The sequence below is a fragment of the Meleagris gallopavo genome, chromosome 10 (assembly GCF_905368555.1).
Source record: "Meleagris gallopavo chromosome 10, MGAL_WU_HG_1.1, whole genome shotgun sequence".
In the NCBI taxonomy this organism is placed as follows: Eukaryota; Metazoa; Chordata; class Aves; order Galliformes; family Phasianidae; genus Meleagris; species Meleagris gallopavo.
The window spans coordinates 22,954,815-22,980,570 of NC_139413.1; the positions used below are offsets into that span (position 1 = coordinate 22,954,815).

Below are 25,756 nucleotides of genomic sequence, written 5' to 3' on the forward strand. Positions count from 1 at the left end.
AACCCACACTTTGAAGGCTAGAAACATTATTCTTATTCACTACACTAACCCCATTATTTAATTACCTTGAGCTAAAGTCACTGTATTATAATCTCCATGATAAAATTTACAGATAAGTTTTCTTGCAATCTAGGCACATTTTTAGCTATTTCATCCGATTAGACATGCACAGCTTCATTATCTACCTGCTGATCTGTTGTACTTCTTAGTATGATGTGTTTTTACACAAGGTGATTTCTGTGTTCCTATTTATTATACTGTATTTTGATCTTTCAGAAATGGAAGTTGTTCATGCACATTCTTCAGACTCCTGTGGCTTGCTATCTTAGCAGTTCTCCAGTCACCAGCCTGCTTTGGAAGCCCTCCTTGAACTCCAGTCTCACCAGCAATTATAAAATACCCATACCATTTAGAACTCAGCTTTATTCCAGTGCATAATATACAATTTACATACAAGAAGCTACACTATGTTGCTTTGTATGATACTGATCAAAATTACAGCAGCTTTCTTAACTGTACCAACATGGATGTACAAAGAAAAAAAACTGCTTGCACTTTTTTTTTTTTAAGATCTAGTCAAAACTTTAACTAAACAAGCTAGTTGATGTAATTTTTTCAATCATAAGTGATTATTTAAATATTGACATTTAAATGGCAGCAACATGTTTTTGTCTTCTGCTATAGTTAGTACTTTACTATATTTGAATGTCTGTCTTAATTTGGGGTTCTCTTTTTCCATTTTGCAAATCCAAAAGCATTTTCTTATTATTTCAAAGTATTTCTATGTTTGTAGTAAATTAAACATTAATCTTTCTCTGCAAATGTCAAGTGATATTTAAATGTTTTCTGGCAGATAAATGATTATTAATATTAATGCAATAAAATCACAGCTCTTTGTCCTTTCTTTGATATTTAAGAAAAAATTAAGAATGTCAAAACAGCTCTGCAAGAAGAGAATTCATTGGTCTACAATCCACTCTTCATTAGCCTGAGAGGTAAAAAATTACTGATCTTGTGAGACAATGTGTTTATAGAATCAGAAAGGGTTGAAAATGAATTACTCTATCAGTGGTAGAGTGTGTATCACTTCAATGTGAAAATGCCTTGTTAAAGTTCATTTTAATTTAAAGCCCCCTTTTTGTCATTCAAAAAGCTTTAGCACAATGAAAGAGTCTTTGTCACTTTCATAATTAGCCCTTCTTGCACTAAATGAGAATAAAATCTGATCAGAAGTCCATGCAGGCAAGGTCATAAATCAAACAGAAAAGCTCCATGAACAGTTCTGTAAGATGTCCAAAGGCACAACACAGCTTAGAATTAAAGCACTGTAGTCAAGATCTACTCCCAGAAATGCAGTATAAAAAAAGCCCCAATAATATCTGTTTGACAGGCTGAATTTATCTCCATATTCTGTAGCCCTATAAACACATTTTGCTGTTTAGATACAAAAGCAATTTCAGCACCAAGGACAATTCAGGAAAGCAAACAGCTGTTAAAGTACTACTATTACCATTAGCCAACAGAAGTTAAATTAATTTAACTTAATGCTCTCACTTTAAACTGTGGCAGTAAAAAAAAAAATAATATCTTATATGATAATTGTCATAAAGTGGGAACAAAACTGTATTAACAGAAAAAATTAAAGTTGGTTTCCTAAGGAGTTTTATATACATAAGTGATCATGCAGCTTAGTTCAAATGTAAACTTGATTTTATTCTGCTTCCTTTCATTTTCAGATGAAAGTAAAAAGATTTTCAGAAATGTAATAAAGTTCTCAGCCTTGGACAGTTACAGTAAGAATGACAGCACATTCCACGGTTATCATCATAATACCAACAGAAGCCAAACCATCAACATAATATTTTACTCCCCAGGTTTACACAAGTGAAGATTTCATCAGAAAGTAATGCTGAAAGCATATAGAGGGTAGAGGGCAAAGAAAAGGGAAGGTATACAATGGAGGAAAAGACTGTTAGAGAGAGGAAATTGGTAGGAAAGATGTTCAAATAAGAGCTCAAATATTATGTATATATGCAGATACAATGCAAGTGCTACAATTAAATAAATAACTCAATACTAGGTAGATCCTTCTCAGAATGCCCTTTGTATTCAGTTTTCATGTCTTCACAAAAGGCAGAAAGGATACTACAGTATACTACTTTCATAACCCAGGATTTCAGGTTTCCCTTTTCAAAGAGGTAAAGCCAGTCCAACAAAGCCTCCCACCTTTTTGTTTGTTTGTTTTTACTGATACTTATCATATTTATCTTCAATACACAAAAATAAAAAAGGGAAATTGTGACTTTAAAAGTCACATTAAAACATGACTATTATTGTAATTCCTATGTTACCTTGTAACACTATAATGTGATGGAAAGCACAGCAATAATAGCAGGGTAGCAGAGTCCTAGGCTTCAGCAAGTAAGGATAAGTCCAAATGCAACAGCCTGAATACAGAAATAAAAGGGGAAAAAAGGCGCTTAGCCTTGGAAGGCTTCAGATAAGCAGGAATCTCCAACGAGATACCATCACTTCCACAGCCAACCCTTAAAGGATGTCTGGGAAGAGGTGAATCAGGGCTCCAGCCCTTCTGGTCACTCAAGTGCACTGCATGTTCTTGAGCTCCTCTGAGTTGGCCCTGCCTGCCCACCAGGTGTTCAATCACTCTTTTAAGCTGTGACTTGGCATTTCTGCTACAACCATAATCGAATTCTTAGCCAAATATTGACACTACAGTTAAAAAAATTCACAATCTCTCCCAACTAAGTCTCCACAATCCCAGTGCCTTTCTGATGGCCAAAAAAATAAGAGAATTGCCACAACAAAAACATTATGACAAAACAGTACTTATGTTACAGCTATGCTAGTAGGCAGCAAAGAGGAGTCAGAGGGCCCAGAGAGGTCTTGAAGAGTCTAAGACACAGAGACAGGAGAATTTACTTCACTATATCCATGTAATAGGAGCAAGTCTTCTCCTTCCTAAGCTAAAAGGAAACACAGAGTTACTGGAAGGGGAAGTACCACCTCACAATTCAGAAACAAGTTGTCAGCTTCTCTGAGTATTTCCATCATGTTGCAGGTCTGACTTCTATCAATCTCTTAAGAAAGACAGGTAGCACCTGGTTTTACAGAAACCAGTTGGTTCCTATTGAGGAGGAACAATCTTTATTTTTCAGCAAGTCTTCAGCTGAGATGCTTTATCTGTGTAATTTTTATTCCATATTAAGAAAGTAGTAAGATGAACAGTCAGATTATTCTCTTGTTAATTATGTCTATATACAGGCTGAAGTACACAGTATAGTCAGAGGCATATTTGAGTCAATAAGCTATTTGCAAAACCTTGGAAGGAGAGCTAAATGAGAGGATTGGGCTATCTACGGGCACGGTGTGCAGGGATGCTCCAGTATTAAAGTAATCCCAACAATACTGACTTCTCTGCTCTTATAGTAATTCTTTGCTATCTAGAGTTTTCAGCCTATCAGCATGTCCAGTTAAGCTTCATTTAGGATTCCAATTATGTGGATTATTTTAAAAAAAATCTTAATTTTATTGCATCTTCAAGTTTGTTATTTCTGTCTGGTAGGACCATAGTAATACAAAATGAGAAAACAAGGTCCTATATGTTAAAAACAGACTGTTTTCCTAAAAGATGGCCAGGAAAAATGGAAAATAAAATCAATATTGTGAAGCAAGAAAAATGCAGTGATAGTTGAGCTGTATTATAGTTTCTTGTGTGCATGACATGACCTTGATCAATTACAGCTTGAATGTTTACTTTGAGTCTCCAAAAGCAGTGACATACACATAGCACTATTTCTATTCAAAACCAGTCTTACTGGATTTCTAAAGAGAGAGGTGCTAATTCACCTAGTTATGTAATAACCCAAAGGTGTATTCAAATCTTTTCAATTAAAATAAAAAAACAAAAACAGTACTTTTGTTATATACTATATTATACTAATAGTACATACACCCTGTCAGAGAATCCATAGCAAGGTCATTTTATACTGAAATTTAAACAAAATAATTTTTGTTTGTATTTAAGAAGCTACTGGTGTATTAATGTAAGTCCTTTGGTATATAAAGCACATTAACCAGAAGATAAAAGGGTTAATTAAAATTAGTTTTTAAATATATCCAAGGTTAATTGCAACTTTGAGTTTGAATTTATGTGCATGCACTTGTCATAACATGTTCATTGTAATGCATAAAAAAATCTCTATATTAAATGCATTAGAAACATTTATTTCATTCCTGTGCAAGGAATTGCACAAAAAAACAATTATCACCTTATGAACTAATTATTCCTGATTTTTAATTTTAATATTCTATCTGTATAACTTTTACAAGGTATGCTTATTCATGTAGAAATAAAAATGTTTATGTTTACTGTATTAATGAAATAGGAGCAAGTTAATGTTTTTTAAACATTTCTATTAATAATGAAAAATATGTAACAAGAGACTTTAAGCATAAGTACCTTAAAAGATACATAGATGTCATAATGATTGTTACACTATAGACATACCAAGCAGACACTTTTAATTGAACCTGATTATAATTGCTTAAAATGTTCTTATTTTCATGTCATCTAATCAGTTATCTTACTTCTAGCATTCACTCATATTGACCTCTGACCAGCAGAAAATTTTCCCAACTGCCACACGACTATTAATTTATAGAAAGTTTCAAAAGTTTCACAAACTTATGAGTCATCCAAAGACAACAGAAATCACTATAGTTCTACTGAAATTTTTCCAAAGATCTCTGCTTATAACCAGGCTCTAAAGATTTAAGCATAAATCCTCCATGCTGGAGAAAAGTTTTAACATGCACAGTCAATGTTTTTTATGGGAAAAGTTTCCCATCCAAAAGAACATACAGACAGATTAAGGATATCCTGGTCCATTAAAAAAAAAAAAGCGGAGAGATGTTTTAGAAGGATACATTTAAGAAAATCTTTCAAGGAGCAATTGTGGGGATATTTGGAAAGAAAAACAACAGAATGGAAATCACGACTGAAATAAAATGGACTGAAACATTTCCTGATGAAAATTTAGTGCAAATACGAGGGAAGAAACAAATATATCGCTAAATCCAAAAGGATAAAGAGCACACAGACGGGAGTAGTGAAAAACAAAGTAGATGCTAATGGAAAGAAAATAACAGAGTCCTGGAGATGCAGATAACAATCATTAATTTGATATAGCTCTGGGTATATGCACTCATGAAATGAAGCCCAAAATTCTCTCAGTACAAAACAGAAGATACTTCAGCAACAACATTTATAAAAATGCAGAGAGGAAACAAAACCAACACAGGAAAAGATTATGAAAACCAAGCAAGAGACTAGCAATTATTTGGAGTAAGTGAAAATGGATCCATTCTAAAGTTAGTGATACAGGAGAACTGGAGGAAATGCAGAGCAACAGCCAAAAGCTGAATTTACAACTTACTATCATCTTTTAGCTTTCGGACAAGAGCAGAGATTACTTACTACATTGGTGATCTACTCCTTGTCTTAGTTTTACTATTTAATAGGGAATGTGTCTATGACACATTTCAGAGGAATAAGTGCATCATCACATCACATTGTCCAATACAGGCACAAACTGGCCAGTTCAGATATTCTGACAGCAATGTAACAGCACAATACTAAGAGTAAAATAACAATCTCAGTATTTGTCTAGTCTAAAGACATTTGGGGCTATGCTACCATTGCTATGAAACCTAATATGCATGTGTCTACAAAAGGGGCAGTCAACTCAGTGCAGGTATATATACATTTTTATATGATCACTCGAGTATTGAAGATATTTAATCATATAACTTAACAGCAACATGAAAGATATATGAAAGGCATCACATAAATGAACCTTAATACAAACAACTAAAAAAGTGGAAATAAGAATAAAGATGAAGGAGGAACGTAAGTCTCCAAAAAATCCAAACTTATCAAAACTCACTGCAAATGTAATTTCTTAGTTAAAGACCAAAGTGCTTGAACAAAAAAAAAATAATCTAAATGTATTACTCTTTTGCTCTATGTTGTGTGTTGTGTTTTTTTTTATTTAATATTGCATTCATGAAAAAGATTAAAAGTTTTTCATCTCAGAAATTTGACATTCATTTACCAACTTGGAAAAAGTTACTGGAAATAAATTATTCATTACAGTACAGTAGCAACAATAAACAATGTTTAAAAAACAGAATAAATCATACTGCCTATGAACACAGAGTTATAGATTTAGTTGAAAGAAACAGAAATGTGATTCTACCACTAATTGTTGGAATATAATAATAAATCCTTAATGCATTAGGGTAATTTACCTTCCCATTATGGTACGTAGTAGTTCCTGGAATTCCAGTAGCTGCCTAAAGAGCACATGTGATAACATATGGTTTCTTCCCAGTTTGTTTTCAGAAATACAAACACTAAATCAAAATTAGTATGCTAAAGGCCAAACCTAGAAGGCAATTAGGTTACTAGACAGAATCAATAAATGCAAACCAACCTTTAATGTACCCAAAATGTTTTTAAAGTACTGTTAAGCTGAGCAAAATATTTGATGTTAAAAATCAAACAGTATCACTCAGAGAATAAAAATTTGGCATTTGATGTAGAAACACCAATTCTGAATTATGTTTTTCAACAATTATTCTTTCAGGACTACAGACCATTACCTATCTCAGTCTTTTGCCTCTTCATACATTACAGTGGCAGCTAAAGACAGTAAAGCTCTTAATTTGAATTGTTAACTTTGGAACAGAAGGCAGTTGAGAGTTTTTAAACAATGTAGAGGGAGAAGGAAATGAACACAATCTACCTGAGATGTATTCTAACTTTAAAAAAGATGACTATCTTCTAGATTATTTTGAGGGACCTCTGGAAATGACCAAGAACATTCAGTTCAAGGTCAGTGAGAGCAGAGTAATAGCAGCACCAAACTGTGTGGACAGTATCCCTGTGAGTGCAGACTCGATGGAAATCTTCAGATCACACTGTATTTTCACTGCTTCAGCCCCTCTCCTTATTCTTTATAACATCACTGCTGGATCAAATCCTACTAGATATAATACAAGATAAGATACGAAATTTCCTAAATTTCATTCATCATTTGGTTTATACAAAACTAATGCAAGGCACTCAACATTTCTCAACCACTTTGCACTCATTTCACAAAGCTGCTAGGCAGTCAAGAACCAAGTCTTTTGTGCTGCTATCTTCTTCATAACAGGAATAATAATGCAGGTTATTGAACTGAACAAAATACCACTATTGAGTCTTGCAGAATATTCCAGCCTTCTCCCAGGTGGAAATAAAGCTTTACAACTACCTCTTAGCTACAAAATATTTACTACTCTGACAGCACTTCACCTTATTCTGAGTACAGCCATTCTTTCTCCTCCATCTACATACCATCATCTGCATAAAGTACATTTACAAATTTATTCTAATTCTGGACAGCTCTGATTCAAAAAGGAAGAGAAGAATAAACAGCACAGGGAAGGCAGAGAACTACAATGAGGAAAGGGCAAGAAGCATCCCTAATAAAACAAAAAATACTGATTTTTTTTCCCCACTGGCACTGCTCTTCTCTGGATTTTCCCTTGATTTGAGAACTCACTAAGATGAAATTCTGTAATAGTGGTTCACAGCTCTTCTCAAGGCTCAAAATCAGAGAAAAAAACTAAGGTAAAGATAGGGTCTGCAATGCTATCAATTACATCCACCAGAAGAGATTGACCCAAACCCAACTATGACTGAAAATTAACCTGGCTCTCTATTTGAAGAATCGATATTTCAAAGTGATTATTCCCTTAGTAACCAAAGAACAGATCACCTGTTTCTCTGTGAAGTAACTGTAGGTTTATTCAAATCCAGGGATTTCAAAGAACTCTGCATCTCCACATCCAGTGCTGTTATAAATATTCTTAGGTAAATCACAAACTCAATTGGGTGTGGGTTTTTTTTGGTACTTTCAACAGTTACAGGCCCCTCTGTTGTGTCACTGTATATACCTATCTCTATACATTCATGAGTGATTAACTGATGTTATATTCATGTTCGTATTAACATGAGCAGTTTGAAATAAACACAGCTGCATTTATGTCAATGATTTTATATTCAAATATATCTGATTATGCTGAAATAAACACAGCTGCATTTATTTCAGTGATTGTACATTCAGATAAGGGTATTTGCTCAATGTAATGTAATGTTCCTTCATACTGGCAAGGACATTGTTATTCTTTCTTATACTTCCCTTTATCATTTTTCCAGATGGAAAAATCTGAATGGAGCCAGAAAAAGGAAACTGGGAAATTTATCTCAGAACCCAGTATACATGAAAATTCTTCTACTTATTCTGAAAAACATCATTATCATCTCTGTACACTATATTTTTCTTGTTGATCTTCTATAATTTAATTTTATGTCAAAGAGCAATTTTAGAACAAAAAACACCAAAATCTGAAATTTTGATGTAAATGTATTTAAGTAGGAACTAGGAATACATAGCATTAAATCTTAAAGGATCTGCATCAAAGGTGTTTCTGGATAACTGCTGATAATGATAGCAAAGCATTTTCAACCATTACCTTCATAAGAAATTATTTTGAATGGAAACATTAATTGGAAGGAAAATCTTGAAATTATCTTATCAAATTATAGTTTTGAATGATGCTAATGTTGTGATTATAGCTTTTAATCTATTTTTAGAATATAGTCAAATATAAAATATTAACATATGAACTAAAAATGACTAAGCATTTAACCAGATGTATCTACCTAGTGAGATCAAGTTCTAGGCAGAAACAGTGCCAGAAAGGGATCCCTAGATAAGAGAGCAGGAACAATTCAGTCATTTAAATATCTCTCTTTTGATTAATCCCTCGATTTACAATAAACATCTTATGAAACTTCTGAGCCAGAGATGGTGTCAGTGTATAGTAACTCTCAAATGATTTTTCTTCCCTGGTCTTATCAGATGTTTTATTGGTAGAAAGCATGACACAAACTAGCATCCACAATATCACAAAGGAACAAGTTCCACAACTTAATTAAACAACATGCAAGTAACCATTGCCCTTTGTTTGCCTTTCTTATATTATCTGCTACTTTCATCCAATAGCCCCCATATTTTGTACAAAGAGACAGAGAGCAACTGCTCAATATTCAGTGTCATTTTGACTGAGAATTATAATTTTATACACCTCCAATATATGCTTTGTCAGTTGTCTATTTTCCTGACTAAGGAGTCCTACTCTATTTGGTTATTCCTCATACAGAGGATATTGAATTTCTGCTCTGAACTTAAAATTATCCAATCTAAGACACTTCTGTATCCATTTCCAGCTGCTTATTCTCAACCTTCTTCAGGCCAGTCAAACAACAAATCAACCACTTCGGTGTTTGTATTTGCTGTAAAGATGCAAACATGGTAAGAGGCGAAGGAAAGATTAAGTCTTGAAGATTATCAAGTAAACTGACTGAAAATGTATATCACTAACTACAGCTAATCCCCTAATTTTTAGCAATACCATTATACTCTGTAGTTCTTAACACATTGTCATTAGTTCCATAAGTCATTGATATCCATTTCTCCTAAGTTAAAATACTTGACTAAAACTTTATTTGTTAACTGATATCACATCAACACAAAGCACTCCTCCATTTGTAAAAGTCTTCCATACTTGATCTGTTTAGATATTTAAAAGGTTAATATTTAGTTCAATTTGAAATGCTGACCTAGCAAGAAAGAAATTAATTTGGCATTACAGCAGTAACATCAATTTCCCATGTAACTTTAGTAATGCATTTACTGGAAAGAGATTAATATCAATTCCATAAATCATTCACATGCTTTTTCCGGAGTTTGAGACATCTGAGTAATGTCATATATGTTAACTGATATCACTTTGTGCATGCTACATCCATTAATCTATGCCCAGGGTCATCATTAAAAAATAAAAAATATTAAATCAATCTTTTGTTCTTAATTTTTTTGTGACTTCTAACCTGCAGTAGCCCACAAGTATTGATACTCTGATAGAATAACACTGCTTTGAACTGGGAACAGACATTTTCAGAGGAGGGAAACATTTGTTAAATTATCCCTGCTGGAAGCAATAACCACTTAATATCTTGATGTGAAATATGGTATAAATTACTGCCAACAAATAAGAAAATAACTAAAATAAACTGTTTCATTAATCAGATACACCTCAATGCCACAAAACTAGGCTGAAAACAGGCATCATCACTAATTATAATATATCAATGCTCATTTATTTTGCTTCTACACTGCATGTGAGCATTCTTATAGAAGTGAAAAACTAAAAAAAAATCTACCTGATCTAGCGATTCTAACTAAACAGGGCCTACCATGAAATAGGAAGTCTGAATAAAAATAAGTTTTTGCTCCAACAAGCAGGTTGGTCTCCTACCAGCAATGTTTAAATGTGCTGGAAGAAAATAACCAGTAATTTTTTTAAAAAAAAACTATTTCTATTACTATGTTATTTTTAGTCTTGTTTGCATTGTTTTATTCACCATCTAGTACATTATAGTAGTGCCAGTGAAATCAAGGTGAAAGAAGGGTATTTTGTTTGACAATTTTGGAAGCATATTACAATAGTTCATTAGATAGACAAAATGCAACTACTTCCTACGGCGTGCTTTAGTTTTTCTTTGTCCATAACATTAAAAGCATCATCTTCTGTATCATCTTAATTTCCTTTTTTTTTTTTTTTTTTAAACTTTATGCAAACAAACACCCATTTCAGAAAATTTCTTATAACTCAAATTTTACAGTAATTTTGTAATCATGGGTAAGATTAATCTCATCTAATATTACCTATCTAAAGTTACATGTCAAGCCTTAGCAACTGGGACACAAGTATCCCCAAAGGGCAATTCATCCTACACCATCTTGGGTTTTGTTCAAAAGATATCTTTGGTGGTAAAGCTTAAAGGCCTATTTCACACTTGTAAGTGGCTACAATGAGATCAGCAGAATTACAATCACTTACTTTAAGTTTAAGTGTTGCTTAAAGTGTTTTATAAGTGCATTATCCTATTTTTGAAATACAGAAAGATATTTAAAACCTTAACAAAAAAGATATGAGGGTACTTCTCAGTCACGTGGGATCTTTTAATACATTGTATGTTTTAATTTTTTTCCAGCTGATTAAAATAGTTTTCATCAGCACTGAATTTTTTATCAGATTTCTAATATGAAATATTTTATAAACCAGCTGCAGGAAAAGACACATCAATGTTTGTCAAACATTCACTGTAAGGTGGTGGTATATCTATCAACATAATAATGAGGCTTACAGTAATTGAGGTTGAATCTCAAATTTCACAGAACTTTAATTACAACCTTTTGAACATAAGCCACAATACACAAATTACCCAATCACAACATTTTTTTCATAAAAAATAAGAATCCATCCAAAGGATGGAAGATTTAATGACTCTTGGCGGAGTTCCACTTCTGGTTGAAATGAGAATAAAAGCAGACGGCTGCTTCATTTCTAATTTCAAGAAACACAGTATTTTTAACATTTAAACAGCATTATATTCGTCTAACAAGCCAAAATATGTATTTTCAAAACCTTAGAACAGGCCCCTGTATTTAACAGCATGAACGCTGAGATTTAAGAACCACTGTGAGCCAGTCTTACTCTTTAATCCTCAAACGTAATGATAAAGCAAGCAATTTGAGCTACGAGTAGCAGAAACTACTTGTCAGGTTTGGGACATCAGGGTTTTGTTTACTGCTCCTTCCTCTACTGCCATAGCTGTCCCTGCAATTCAGCACCTAACAGTCCATCGCTAACTCCTGCTTCCCATGACATCCTTCCAGGCAAGACCATGTGCTGTGGTTAATGCACAAACATGTACAGGCCAGACTGACCAACCAGCACTCCTATGGAGACTGACAATCCAGATATACTAAACAAAAGGAGCAATACTTGAATTCTCATTGCTTTGACCTTCAGTGAAGACATAGCTGGCAGTGTCAACAGTTTTCATTTGCCAGGTCTCTACATCAAAAAATCAGGGGAAGGAAAAAGACACATTTGTTTTGATTCTGCCTGTGACTAACATGCAAAGACAATCCTTGCATAGTACAAAAAATGGTCTGCAAGCCTCTCTGGTACACATGCATTCTCAGCTCAGGGGAAATTTGGTCCTATCAAAGCACTATGACCAGTGCAGTGAGCAAGATGATTGCCCAGTGGATGTCACCTCTTGCAGGCTTTTTCAAGGCTGTAGAAACACAGTTTGAATACATGCCAGCATGTGCCATGCTTTGTACCCTCCTGGAACAGTCTCTAGACAGCATTTCAAAAGAACAAGTCATCCATGTTGTCTGATGGCACCCTCTAGAGTAATCCAAGAATCCAGCACACTTGAGGTTTCTCCGTATTTATGAGCTGATTGTGCAAGGAAGTCTGTTTGAACACCCAGAAACCCAATAAACCACCACTCTCAGAAGAAAACCATTAATTCAAATGCACAGATTTCAATCTCTCCATGTTTTGTAGTCCATTTCAGAGCTACAGAATTATTTCTAATACCTTACAATATTATACTCTGGCCTCCTCAGTCATGCTTTTGGGCTTAGAAGAAAGTCATGATGTCCCTTTCAGGTCCTTCCTTCTATCCGAGTCCTGATAAAACATTTCTGTAGCCTGGAAAATTTATGGTCAAACCCTTGAAGTTCCCATGCTGCAGGATTATTGCCCAAACCCTTCCTTTTGTAGAGAGGGAACATCAGACTGGCATTCTTCACAAAAGATTGAACTGGCATCTGTACCATAAAAATACCAGATTCTTTTTAAAGACCAAGACATTTGCTTCATGTTTTCTTTGTTCACTTCGCAAAACAGATTTGAAAGGTTTCATGTGAGTCACATGAAATTAATAAAGAATTATTACCTTCTGCAAAAGAAAGCAAAGCTGTTACATAAGTTCCCAGAAGAAAAAAACAGTTCTCATCACTGGGGGATACTAGTTTATAATCTCCAAAATTGAGCAAATAAAAATAAACCCTAGCCACAACACTAAAGAGACCACTGACCGAACCAATCCCATCAGAAATAAGTTCTAAGCCAAAACAAGACAGTACAGGTAACTAGCTAAACTAAATTTAATTTCATTTAGGTCCTCACAAAATAAAATGCTTGAAATACCAATTTGCCCTGAAGATGTTAAAGTACCTGATTCCCTAAAGAACATCAAAGTTTGGACTGGACACAATTAGGAAGGACTTCTTCAAACAGCAGGGGTGAACACAACCCTTTCCTAGAAGGATTTTACTTTGCAAAATTCTCAGTTTTTCTAAAGCAGAAGATAAGAGAAACATTTACAGTACAGAGCACTACACTCCAGCAGGATAATTTGATAATGTTTTAATGAATAATAGCAAAAAGAAACTATGACTGACCCAAACTCATACATTTCAAATATGAGATTTATTACCTTTTATAAGTTCTTTGTAGAGATAGTTTTGGGATGGAATAGGAACACAACCAACTCATATCTTGGGAAAATCAGCACCCAAAAAAATACATTGTGACATATGAGTACAAGAAATCTAAATTTTCTTCTTTTATGCTAATGATAAGTGAATGTGACAAGTTCCTATTGGACTCATATTCTTAAATATTAATAAAGACAACAAGGAAGATTCCATTTGTTAGAACATTAGCTTGAACTATGGGAACACAAATTCAAATTCTTTAGATATTTGCAAGTTGATTATATTCTCTCTGCTTTACTCTTTCATCTGTTATTTATAAGATAAATGATTCAACTTCTATTCTTCCTTTTCAATTATTTATTTATTTTACAGTAAATATTCTTTCACTACTATTAAAATTATCTAGAATAAGTTAAGTGCAAGCTACAGTCTAGTTGCTAGCTCATCTGAAAAGGATCTGGAGAATATAAAGGATCACAAATTTAATAAAGTCAGTAGTGCCATGCTATTGTGAAAAAGATTGGACTGAGTCACAGAAGTAAACAGATTGCAAAGCATATCATGCAATAAAGTCTACAAGGTATTGGCATCAGCATATCTGAATATCATGTTCATCTAGGATCACTGCACATCAAGAAAGGCATGGAACAGCTGGAAGCAGTGCAGAGGAAATAAAGAACGATAGGAAATTTGGGAAATATGGCCAGTGAGGAACTATTGAAAAAAATAGCAGTTATTTAACCTGAGGAGTGAAAGGTCAAGGGAAGATAACAACTTTCCACTAAGTCAAAGAAAGGAGTAATCTCCTTTTTGTACCCATCATACTGGAAAAGGACTAATGCATTTTCGGTGAGAACATCTCTCATTGAAAGAAAAAGATTCTTATAATGAGCAAACAGAACTATCAGAGTGGATTGCTGCTTTCTTATTGAAACATTCCTCACTAAGTCTCTGCGAGAAGGGAAGATAAATATCTGTCAGGAATAGTATAGGTAGTATATTTTGCTTTTCAATAAAAGAGTGGACTAAAGAAACTACATTTATTTCAGTTCGATTTTATGATTTTATAAAACAAGGTCCTTTTAAACAGCTAAATAGGCATTGCTTTTCAGACTACATGAACACACCTCTGCCTCAAATTCACACACCTCAATACTACTTATTAGTGACAGCCATCACAAAAAAAAAAATCAAAGAATTACTAACATTTCTTTTACATGTGTTAATATTTTTCCTGTTTTCTACAAGTGTCATAATCTTTCTCTTCTAAAAAGGTACATACCTCCATTTCTGCAATATAAAAATTAAAGAGTCATTGAAAAATAAATCCAGAAGGGACCCTTCAGTTCTATCAACCAGATATTTCAAGGAAACACAGAATGTAAGGATAGGAAAGCCACTTCTGGAATTGCATTTAATATAGCTTTTATTTAGAAAGGGAATCATCAAGTTACTCTCCAGGTATCAATGTCAGTCAGTTTTGCTTCATCCTGTCAATTTTATCAGGACCACAACCTCCAGGGAAAAACTCCAGCCTGCAGGAGTTCAATGCTCTCATTGTGGTCCTGTAAGGAGTCAAGAGTTGAAGTCCATGATCCATGTAAGTCCCTTCCAAGTCAGAATATTCTATGATTCTATGAAATGCTGTATATTACTCTTAGGTTAATATAAGGGATAGACTGTAACCTTAAAAACAATTTGATCAAATATTCAATAAGCAGTTAATTTGTTTTGACCCATTAAGTTACTGTAAACAATTATTTGGCTGACATAATTTGTAAATTCACTTCATTGTTAAATAAAAACATTATTAGTATTCTTTCTAATACATCATCATCATGCAAAAATAAATGAAGTTATTAATTTTATTCATATTTCTATTTTGGAGGTGTCTGAATATGCAAAGCAACAGAGACTCATCATGCTACAGTGTGAACAAACACAGTATTTCATACAGCATCTGCCTCTACCACATGCTATAACTGTCAAATTAAGAACATTACCTTTGAACTACATCAGAGCTTTATTTTTAAAAAATACTGTTAAGTCTATTGTTCAAGAATTGCAATTTAACCACCACAGCATTCTTCACATTACTTCACATATAATTTCATGGCTGCAATTGATCCTCCTTTTCACTGCACAGCAGCTTCATACAAAAAACTCAATTTCTTAACTTGGCTAATGAACAAATTTCATGAACTATTTTTAGATTTACAAATTCATAAATTGATAACTTATGAAATAGCATGCAAAATATTTTAAGAAATGTGCTAATGTTAGAACTTCCAGAGATAGAAGTGATACTATTTAGTAGTAACTGTCATTGTCACCTTTTACACAAAATAATCAGAGGATTTAAATAACTCAGTTTAATATTTATCCAGGAACTGGCAGCCACTATTCTACCCTGAGGCATGTAACTCTTCATAAAAACCTCATTTTACATGACACTCTAGCAGTTTTGGCATTACTAACATCCCTCATATAAACCATGCTGGAAACTATAGTTTATCTTGCCAAATGTCTTTTGTACATATGGTGTTTAACAGCACTCTGCAGGTCTGTAAGCCAGTAACAATAGATGTAAGCTAAAAAATCTAGAGACAAGCATATATGTAACATGAAGATTTAAACTGAGCTATCTGTTCATATATATATTATCTATACACCTTCACATACATATAAACACACAATTAAAAAGATTATTTAAATTAGTATACTAACTATAACTTTTGTAAAAATAGTTTCTTTCAATTTGAAATAGCTTCCTAAAAACTAAATCTGCTCCCATTGACATCAGAGGCAGAACTTGGAACAACCACAGCAACACAGAACTCAGCCACAAGAAACACAAAAAATATATTTGAAGAAAATAAGTACACTGTTATAACATTTTTTTAACTACATAAGAATGGGCTTGATACTTTGTTAGGTGAACGTCTGCAGCAAACCTAAGAATTTTTTTTAATAACATTTATAATATCCCAAATCTTCAATTTGTTTCTAGAAGTACTGCATGTATAATAATCCATGTAGCACTAGAGGAAAACCCATTTATGTATCTACCTTTAATAAGAGAGAAAGACCCATTCAAATGTGTATTGTAGGTAAGAGACTTCACATTCTCTCTTATTGGGCACTCTATGTCATCTCTGAAGCGAATCAGTGAGTAAAATAGTGATTAATACAAGTCTTTAAATTAATATGCTTTTTATCAAAAAGTGATGTATGTGTTACTATACTGACAGTTTGGTAACAAAGAAATGCTGAAAATGCTTACCACTTTCAAAACAGGCATCAAATACAAGATGTCCTTTTTTAGGCTGTCCAGAATAACCAGCTGGGAGAACAGTGTATTTGTTCACATTCCCTGCTATGATTTCATCACCTCCTGTGTCACTACCTATGGCAGCAAAAGCAGAAATAAAGCATGAGCATGGAAAAAAAAAAACACAATTAAAAACCAATAAATGAATGTGCTTCTCTAAATAATATGGAATTCCCACCAGTCAATGAGCTCTTTTCAAAGCTCTCTTAAGAATTTGGTTAAAATTACACTGTAAATTAAAGCTTCTCTAACAAACCACACAGCCTGATTTTTGGCTTTTCCATGTCCTACAGCTGAACTTCCTTACACAAAGAAATTTAATCTTCAGCTGGATCTAGTTTGACTGGAACTCTCTAATACACACACTTTGCATGGACTGCCTAGAATTGAACACCTATCACATCATATTCCTATGGACATTAATGGGATCTTTTTCCTCTATCCCACTGCCTGTTTTCATGCATCTCACTGTAAACTTAGAATCTCCGAGAACAGTCAGGTCCCACTCCCATTTGTGGATTTAAATTTCTTAGAGACACATTCATGGAGGGGTGATCGTGCAAACCTTGCTTTCTCAACAAGCAAGGCCAGAAAGTGAACTTGAGTAGAGAAAAAATTCAAAATATACAGTTATTTCAAAATAAAATATGAGGACAATTTTTTTTATACCACCACATAACTTTTGTCAGAATGCACAATAGTGCTCATATTGAAAACCTTGTCCTCTCAGTCAAGTTACACTGCCTAGTAAATTACAGTGTGTACAAAATTTGTTTTCAAATACAAATGCAAAAACAGTGATTTTTTTCGTTTGAGAGATGTAGAAGAAAATAATTTAATATTTGTATATTGCATTATATATTTTAATGAAAGATATATATAATAACATAATTTGCTGTTCATTCTTCCAACACTGGCTCATTTTCTTCATTAATTACTGTTTGGACAACAATACTTAACAACAAAACAACTATATTCTGTGTTAGGGAAAACTAGAAGTAAACTTTATGTCTTCAAGTGCAAAAGGTGCATGATGGAATAATGGGATGATAATATCTTATTTCACTCTGATAAATACAGCTACTGAGGCTTCTAGAAATAGACTTCTGGTCTGAACTGATTTTTTGACATTTAAATGGGTTATAGGCGATGATGAATGTGACATAAAGCTCAATTTGTTTTATTTTTATATTGAAAACTATTTCACACAAATGTTACAAGCAATTCATATTGCCCTGAATGATGAAAACAGCTTATTAATTAAAAGTGACCTTTCCATACATAAATATATTCTACCTCTTGAGGCAAAACACCTTAGCTGAGGTAACAAATTACATCAGTGTGTTAGTGACACCACAGCTAAAGGGTCTGGCAGCCCTTCCATTATACACCCATATTTTCAGAGGCATATAAATCCAGATTTAGAAATACGTATATCTATGTCAATACTTGGCATACAAATTTGCAGTCTTCCATAGAAGAAATTTGAAACTTATTTTCTTCAAGAAGTCCTGTAACAGAACAGAGAATTTAGATATTTTTCTATTTTATCATAATACAAAAATTGAGAACTTAAATACTGTGTGCTAACATTTTTTAGCCAAATTATTATTCGCAACCTTAAGGTTATTAGTTTTAGAATGAATGATTACCTATAGATAGCAATTTGTGGATAACTGTTCTCTTTAAATATAAAATCATTTGCTGAACCATATTTTCATCCTTAAAAAAAAAAAAACAAAAACAAAACACTGTAGAGTCTATGCAAAATATGTCAGCAATGCTGCTAATGGCTGGTAACACCAGAGGCAGACCTAGACCTGAACAGGGCATCCATATGTCTGTATGGCCATGATCATATCACTCAATGCAACTTATCCCTCTGAATCATGCAATTAATAACAGCAGCCACAGAAAAACAATCTCCTAAGTTGCAGTTCAGTGCCACTTTGATTAAGAGATCCCACGTATCTGTAGCAGTTAGTCAAAATCTTTGTTTACAATTCAACACATTAAGTCCAAAATACAAAACAACATTCAGGGAAAACCTGCAGATCTCCCCCAAGAATGCTGGGGTAGCCAAGGACCAAAGTGAAAGATGGGAGGCAGCTGAGTACAGCAGTAAGAAGACTGAACTTCTCTTCGTAAATGCTCTCTTGCAAGTCTCAACTGAAAATTATAGGCTTCTAATTCTTAAAAGATTGCTGGGAAATACTACTTAGATAAAGGTGAAATGAGGAAAGGTAACAGCACTGCCACTTCAAGACTACTGTAGGATGAACAGACCACACTACACAACATTATGTCCCAATTGGTCTGTCTCCGTTACCTGATACAGAGAGCACTTAAGCTGAACTTGCACTGCTGTATTACAAAATGAAACATGGCTTCACACTTGTCTGATCAGCAGATGCAGCAAGTGTTGCTTGTAATACATTACAATATTTAGATAGTGAGAACCATGTTACATGGTGCTGAAGGCCCCTTCCCTTCACAAATTAGGAACCCCATGTAGTTACTCCTGGATGATGGCAAGGATGCATAACTGAACATTATGGGGTAGGGTAGCACTCCAACCTCAACCAAATGAAAGGGGAAGAAGAGAATTAACTGAAGAACATATTGCACTATTCTCAAGAACAAGTTGTCCTTTGGAAAAAAGGTCAGATAAAACAAGAACAGGCAAAAGTAACTTAGCAAAGAAATTCTCTCATAATGTAGGTCTTATTTGGTCAATTATTTTCCTTATAGGTTGAAAGGCACATGGCTATTTATACTGTTTCTCCGTATCTTAAACACCTGAAGTCCCCAGCAAATCGCTAGCATTTACTTCTACCACAGTATTAAACTTCAATGGCAATTTTCTAACAAGAAAAAAATCTGTAAGTATACAAAATCTCTGTAAGTTGTTATACAAGTTTTTTGTTATACAAGTTTTTAAAATACAATCTGGACAGTGTCTTCCAGTGTCTGCACCACTATGGTCACTGTGGTGAAGCTTCACATCAAAATAGTGAGAATGAACAGAATCAGTTACAAGGAACTTCCTGTCTTAGCAGGAAGACTTTGGAAACTTCCAGAGCTTCTTACTATTCTCAAGTTCAAAGGGTAAAGCAAACAATTTTTTAATTTAGGCAAGGCTGGAAACGGTATTTGCTACAGTAAACATCATGCTAATTTAGGTACATTTAGAAAAAAAAAATACCTGCAGCTTCTAGAGAAAGTAAGTAATAGTTATTCCCTGCACTGGGTAAATAACAAACCCACTTCCAGCTGTGATGAACTTCAGACTCCAGGGAGATGGCAGCAAGCAGCTATCCCCATGCAACATTAAATAGCAGAGAGCACAGCTGCATGAAAACAGATAGAACTTCGCCTGGAAAACCCACATCATACTCATAATCAGGCTTACTGCCTAACAGGTATAAACAAGTGGTAAAGTAAGATAACCTGAAAAGACCCAATAGTTGCAACTGATCTTTGTCAAAGTGTTTCTTTAAATATTACAAATGTCATCAAGACATCTCTCAGCTCGTTCTGTTATCAGGACCAAAATAAGGATTGTTGTTGTTCACAAAAGAGAACTTCTATAGCTGTTAAATTATCGCTCTTAACAATAGGATGAGCAAACAAATTGGTTTCCAAATACGGCAATTTTCAAGTTAATTTCATCTCTTATGTACAGTCAAAAAATAAGTCAAAAAAATCCAATGCTCTTCACAAGAAATCAGCAAAACAAACTTGCTTCACCTTTGATTACAAATCTAGCACAGACTGGCTCTTTTAATCAGTTGTGAACAATCTAAATATTCTACTTTGAATTCTGTCCAGAATAGGAATTGAATTCTGAATGACCCATTGTTACAATCGGAAAGATTAACACAGTAGAAGGGCGGTACAGGAATGTAACAAGAAAGGGACTTGCATGGATAGTATGGTAGTTTAAAAGAAAAGTAAAGGTGCTCACCTATCTCCAAAGACCTAGAAAGACACCGCAAGAGAGGGATCTCCAACCAGAGAACTTTCCACAGGGCCAGTCATCCCTTAAACGAGGTCTAAAGAGGTGCAGCCAGGCTCCACCCCTTCTGGTCACACAGCTGAATTGCCTTCACCTGTGCTCCCAGGGCTGAGCCCGTCCTTTCCCCACGTGCTCAATCAGTGCTTCAGGCTGTGACTCAGCAGTTCCCATACACACATCAAAATCAAGTCAATAGGTCTAAAATATACACAGTGAAAACTGTTTTATTTTGAGTGACTTCCTGAAACTTGGCTAAATTAATGCCAAATAGAGTAAAATTGTTATAGAATTTTCCCCTATCTGGATATTGGCCAATTATGATGATAACTTACACTGCTTAAAGATCTAATAACCAGATTCTCATCCTCCAGAGGCCAAGAGGAGTTTCCAAGTATTGTAGCAAAGACCATCATCAGCCTTGAACAATACAGTTGTTGTAAACCCATACAAAGAAGTGAATATGGACTCTCAGTACAGTCTGCAATAAACAGAAATTTGCTCAGGTGTTTAACAATAGTTCCTAATAGCTTCTGAATGTAACAAGTCCATAGGTGAATCTTATTCAACTTATGTTTTGGACTAGAAACTATTATGAAGGATATGTCAATAACAGTGTTTTCTCCACCAATCAGAAAACTGCAAACAGTGTAATATTATCAAAATTATTTTATATCTGCATTTATAGGGGAATTCCAAGAAATCTGTATTGTTAATAGCTCATTATGTTCCACTTTTCTTTGAATATTTTAATTAAAAGATTCAGATAATAATATTCCTTAGCTTCTGCAACACTGGTAGAACTTATGTCTGCTACAAGTTCTGAGTGCTCTATAGCTATCCTACAAATTCTATGAGCAGCAACAGTCAGGAACTTGGAATTCCAATTCCACTGGCTTCAAAAATGCAATGAAAGAGAAGAAAAAGCAATTGTCAGTTTGGTCTTCACAACCACACATCCTGAAGAAGGGACTGGGCATGATCCTCAGAATCTAAACACACTGCATAATGTTGTCAATCTGAAATGTACTTAACTCACACAATCTGTAAGCAGAAGAGAAAAGGAAAAAATTACATTCAGACTACAGATCCCAAGATTTTGGAAAAATACCCTCCAGGAACCAAGCATACTTGATGTCTCATGTTCAGGTACTGTGTGCCCACACTGTTACTTCTGCCTGCTTTACAGATCAAGCAAAACAATTAGAATGCCATAATACCACATTCTCTCACAGCTTGGTCTAGTTCTAAAAAATAGTAACATCTTGTATTATTATTTAGAAACACAATTTGAAATGTAGCATCTTTACAGTAATTGTCACTTCAATTACTTTACTCCCACAGTTTGACCAACAGACTGCTTGTCAAGAGACTGTCTCACAACACCAAGAAGATATTCATAACCAAGAATGCATACAAAATAAAAAACAAACGCAATTTTTGCAGAGATTACCAGGTAAATTCTGAATTTTGCAAAGGTTCTGAAACTGCTCAGGAAAAATAAACTGCCAGCTCATGTTAACAACTAGAAAAAGCGTATGGTAGCTTGTGCAAATAAGAAGGAAGCATTGCCATTACTTGTTTTTCATTTTTGTATGTTTTTACTTCTACTGAGCAGGCTTCTTTTTCTACAGAGGCTACCAGGCAACAGACCCTCTTAACCTTCTAAATGCGATTCCTTGGCTAATGCACCATTAACTTTTTCTTTTGAGTCAGAAGGCCAAGTACACCTAAATACCTCATGCTTCCTTCGATATATGTGTCCAAACTGATGTACTTAAGCAGAGGAATGGCATCAAAGCTGAGAGTGGAAAAAGTCTTGTTCTTATATGCAAATATATCAAAGTACAATAATCAGTGATGTTCACATGAAGTCTGTATGAAGGGTTTGGTAGTACTGCAAAGGACATTTTGCTTGAGTGCTCACTTTGAGCAGACAGTAGGAGGCCCAAAAGGAAGCAAAAACAAAAAAGTACATAAAGGTGCTTGTCAACTTAACTTACTGGCTGATTAAGCATGAAAAGATGATGAGAAATCTTAGAAAAAAAAAAAATGGATCCAGATAGAGATCCAATTATCAGACCAAGGTCATTTATACCTCCTTTCTGAAACCAAGTGAAGAAAACTGAAGACAACATCTGGCTCTGAACATTGATCCCTCATTCCGAGATACTGGTATTACCTTAGGAGTTTGTAGGAAAAGAGAATATGACTTTTTTTTGTTTTATAGGTAATATTTCTTTCCAGTCTTGAACCTAAAAGTGTAACTTCGTTATTTACTTCAAGAATATTTATTTATTACCTAAACATGGACAACCTCCAAGGATATATATTCTTGTCAGATGCAAATGGAAATTGAATTTTTTGTATCCCTTTAGTGAATCCAAAAATATCCAAGAAGGTATGAAGAGTTTTCCTACATAAAAGAAGAAAAAAGATGCAAGTTGTGTTTCAAACGCAGTAAAGGAGGAAAAAAAATAATATCCATTACTCTTTTTACTGTACTTACAATTTCTAACCTCTCCACTAAAATACTCATCACCATAAAGGAAAAAAATGCTGAAAAAATTAACAGTGCTAAGTATGTTCACTGAAAAAATATGTTTATTTAGAAACATTGAAAGAAACAGTGAATTTCATCTGATACACTGATCTATTCCTTAACAAGTATTTGGCATTTGATAATATCAAAAGTATCACATGATGCTACAGTTGCTATAGTAGCAATACTTCTTTAAACAAAAAACAAACCAAATAGAAGCATAAAACATATAAATTGTAAGGAAAAGTGTGATGCATCACATACTTCTCCCACTAGCAGAGAAAGGAGTAAATAGCCACAGGACTCAGCTAGTCCTCAGAACTACATCCAAAAAAAAGGCAGTTGTTTGAGGAAGTCCATCCCATAAGAGATGACTCAGAGAACTGGGTCTACATATGAGTAATGGGAGATGATGAAATGCCAGTTGAAGACTACCGAGGAATTCAAGTTCTAGATCAGCAAAGGATTAGAGGAGGGAGGGAACATTTCCTACCAAGGAAGAAGAAATAAGGATTCAATGACACGGGGGAAAATGAAGAGCTAAAGCTGATGCCCTGTGTCGTACTACAGCTTTCTTTCTCAGGATCTCATGCATTTTTGAAATGTACAAGAAACTGGAGAAAGAAGTGGAAGGGTGATCCTCTTGAAAAGCTGTGAACATTTCCCATGTTGCATAATTCTGGGGGGAACCCACAAAAAAAAAAAAAAAATTTTTTTTTGCACCTATTTTTGTAGTAACATGGGGAAGATGGAAGTGGTAGAAAAGGAAGGGAACAATCTGCACATGCATGGTTCCAATATCTGCCCAAGGTATGAAGCACTGAATAAAAGCAGGATAACTAGCATAAGCTGTCGGGTACACTATTCAGACACAAGTCTATACTGGATATTTTCAAAAGCTTTTCTTTGATAAAGTTTTTAAATGCAGAATGACTACCTAAAAAATGCTTACTAAAATATATTTCTGAGTAACCTCAATAGCACCAGCCAAAAGATGTTGATTCAGCTAGTTATGGTTGGGGCAGATCAAATTTAATTTTAAATGCAGAAGGCTTTCGAGAGGCAGACTTAATCCATACTTACACTGAATAAGCAACAGCAGATCTGACCTACAGACTATGTAGTACAATCATCCTCTATTGCTTTCAGAATAAGAACACTACATTCTTTCAATATTGGCTAGGTTATAAAAGAAATTTATCAACAGTATTTTGCCATTTAAGAAAATTACACCTTTCACATTTCACTGCTGATTTTGCAGGGGCTTCCAGACCTGTATTTGAAGAGATGTCCATACCATATTTTGATGGACATTAGCTTATCTGCTGGGAGCCACAAAAGGCCAAAGAAAGCCAGCTACAGATGGGATGCTGTGCCTGAGATAAAAACTAGACTACGTGAATTAATTCAGGTTTGGCACGGAGGCAATACAGCTGTGGCTTCTAACTTGGATCTGGCTTTTCTCTCATTCCCAAGTATTCCCCAAAACCATCAGGTGTGGTACTACACCAAATCCATCCTTCAGAAATATTTTGGGTTGTTGTTTTTTTTTTTTGTTTGTTTTTGTGTTTTTTTAGTGCCTATTTTGTGGTTGCAGTAATTGATGTGGATTGACCTGTCTAAAGAAAAAAAAAAAAAAAAACTTGAATATCACTGTGTCTAATTGTCAAGAGACATGAATTCAGTTCCTGATTCAACCGCTGACATCTTTACACTGGCAACAGACCCTTGGCCATGGGAGACAGCCTTCCATAGTGGCTCCACCAAGCACAAAATCTTATGGGGGAGCACATCAGCAGCTTTGCATAGCACCACCCTTCTCTTCAACACCCTGCATTTCACACGTGATTGGAAAAGAGCTAGTTGCATAGTGCTGCAACTGCCAGGGTTAAGTGCAACAAGTGAAAACTGGGCCATCCCTAAGTTCAGTTCTCCATCCTGTGCATTAGGCAACATGATTTTTGCATTTTTTTCTGGGTTGAAGTTCTACTTTTCCTTGGCTCTCAAATGTGCACAATCTAAAGATATGGTTTTATCCTTGCCTCTTGTTTACTTTTCGTTTAGCAGAAGGCATGTTTTCCGTCAGTCAACAGTAGTCGTGTACACAGCAAGACAGATTTTGATTCCTTCACTACAAAGTTAAAATTTTCTTAATTAGAATACATCAAAAATAATTTGGGGATTTTAGAGCTACTTTTGGAATAACTTTTTTCCCCAAGGTTGTTGAAATTAATCAACTATTAATTACTGCCATAATTATAATTACTCATTGAAAGAATTCCTTTAAATTCTTAGTTGAAAATAGTGTCTCTCCCTCTACTTTCTGAAATAGCCCCTTCCAAAAAGCAACAGTTTTTAGTCCATTGAGGGTT

General features: G+C 34.4%; 1 protein-coding gene across 3 annotated transcripts in view; it reads right to left on the minus strand.

The window, feature by feature from the left end:
• The window catches only part of BEND5 (BEN domain containing 5), an 853,353-nt gene that overhangs the window by 820,346 nt on the left and 7,251 nt on the right, over window positions 1-25,756 (minus strand). For all 3 annotated transcript variants that reach the window (XM_085232377.1, XM_085232376.1, XM_085232378.1), the window contains exon 2: window positions 16,780-16,902. In XM_085232377.1, the coding sequence (XP_085088503.1) occupies window positions 16,780-16,902 (123 nt within the window). The remainder of the gene's footprint in view (window positions 1-16,779; window positions 16,903-25,756) is intronic.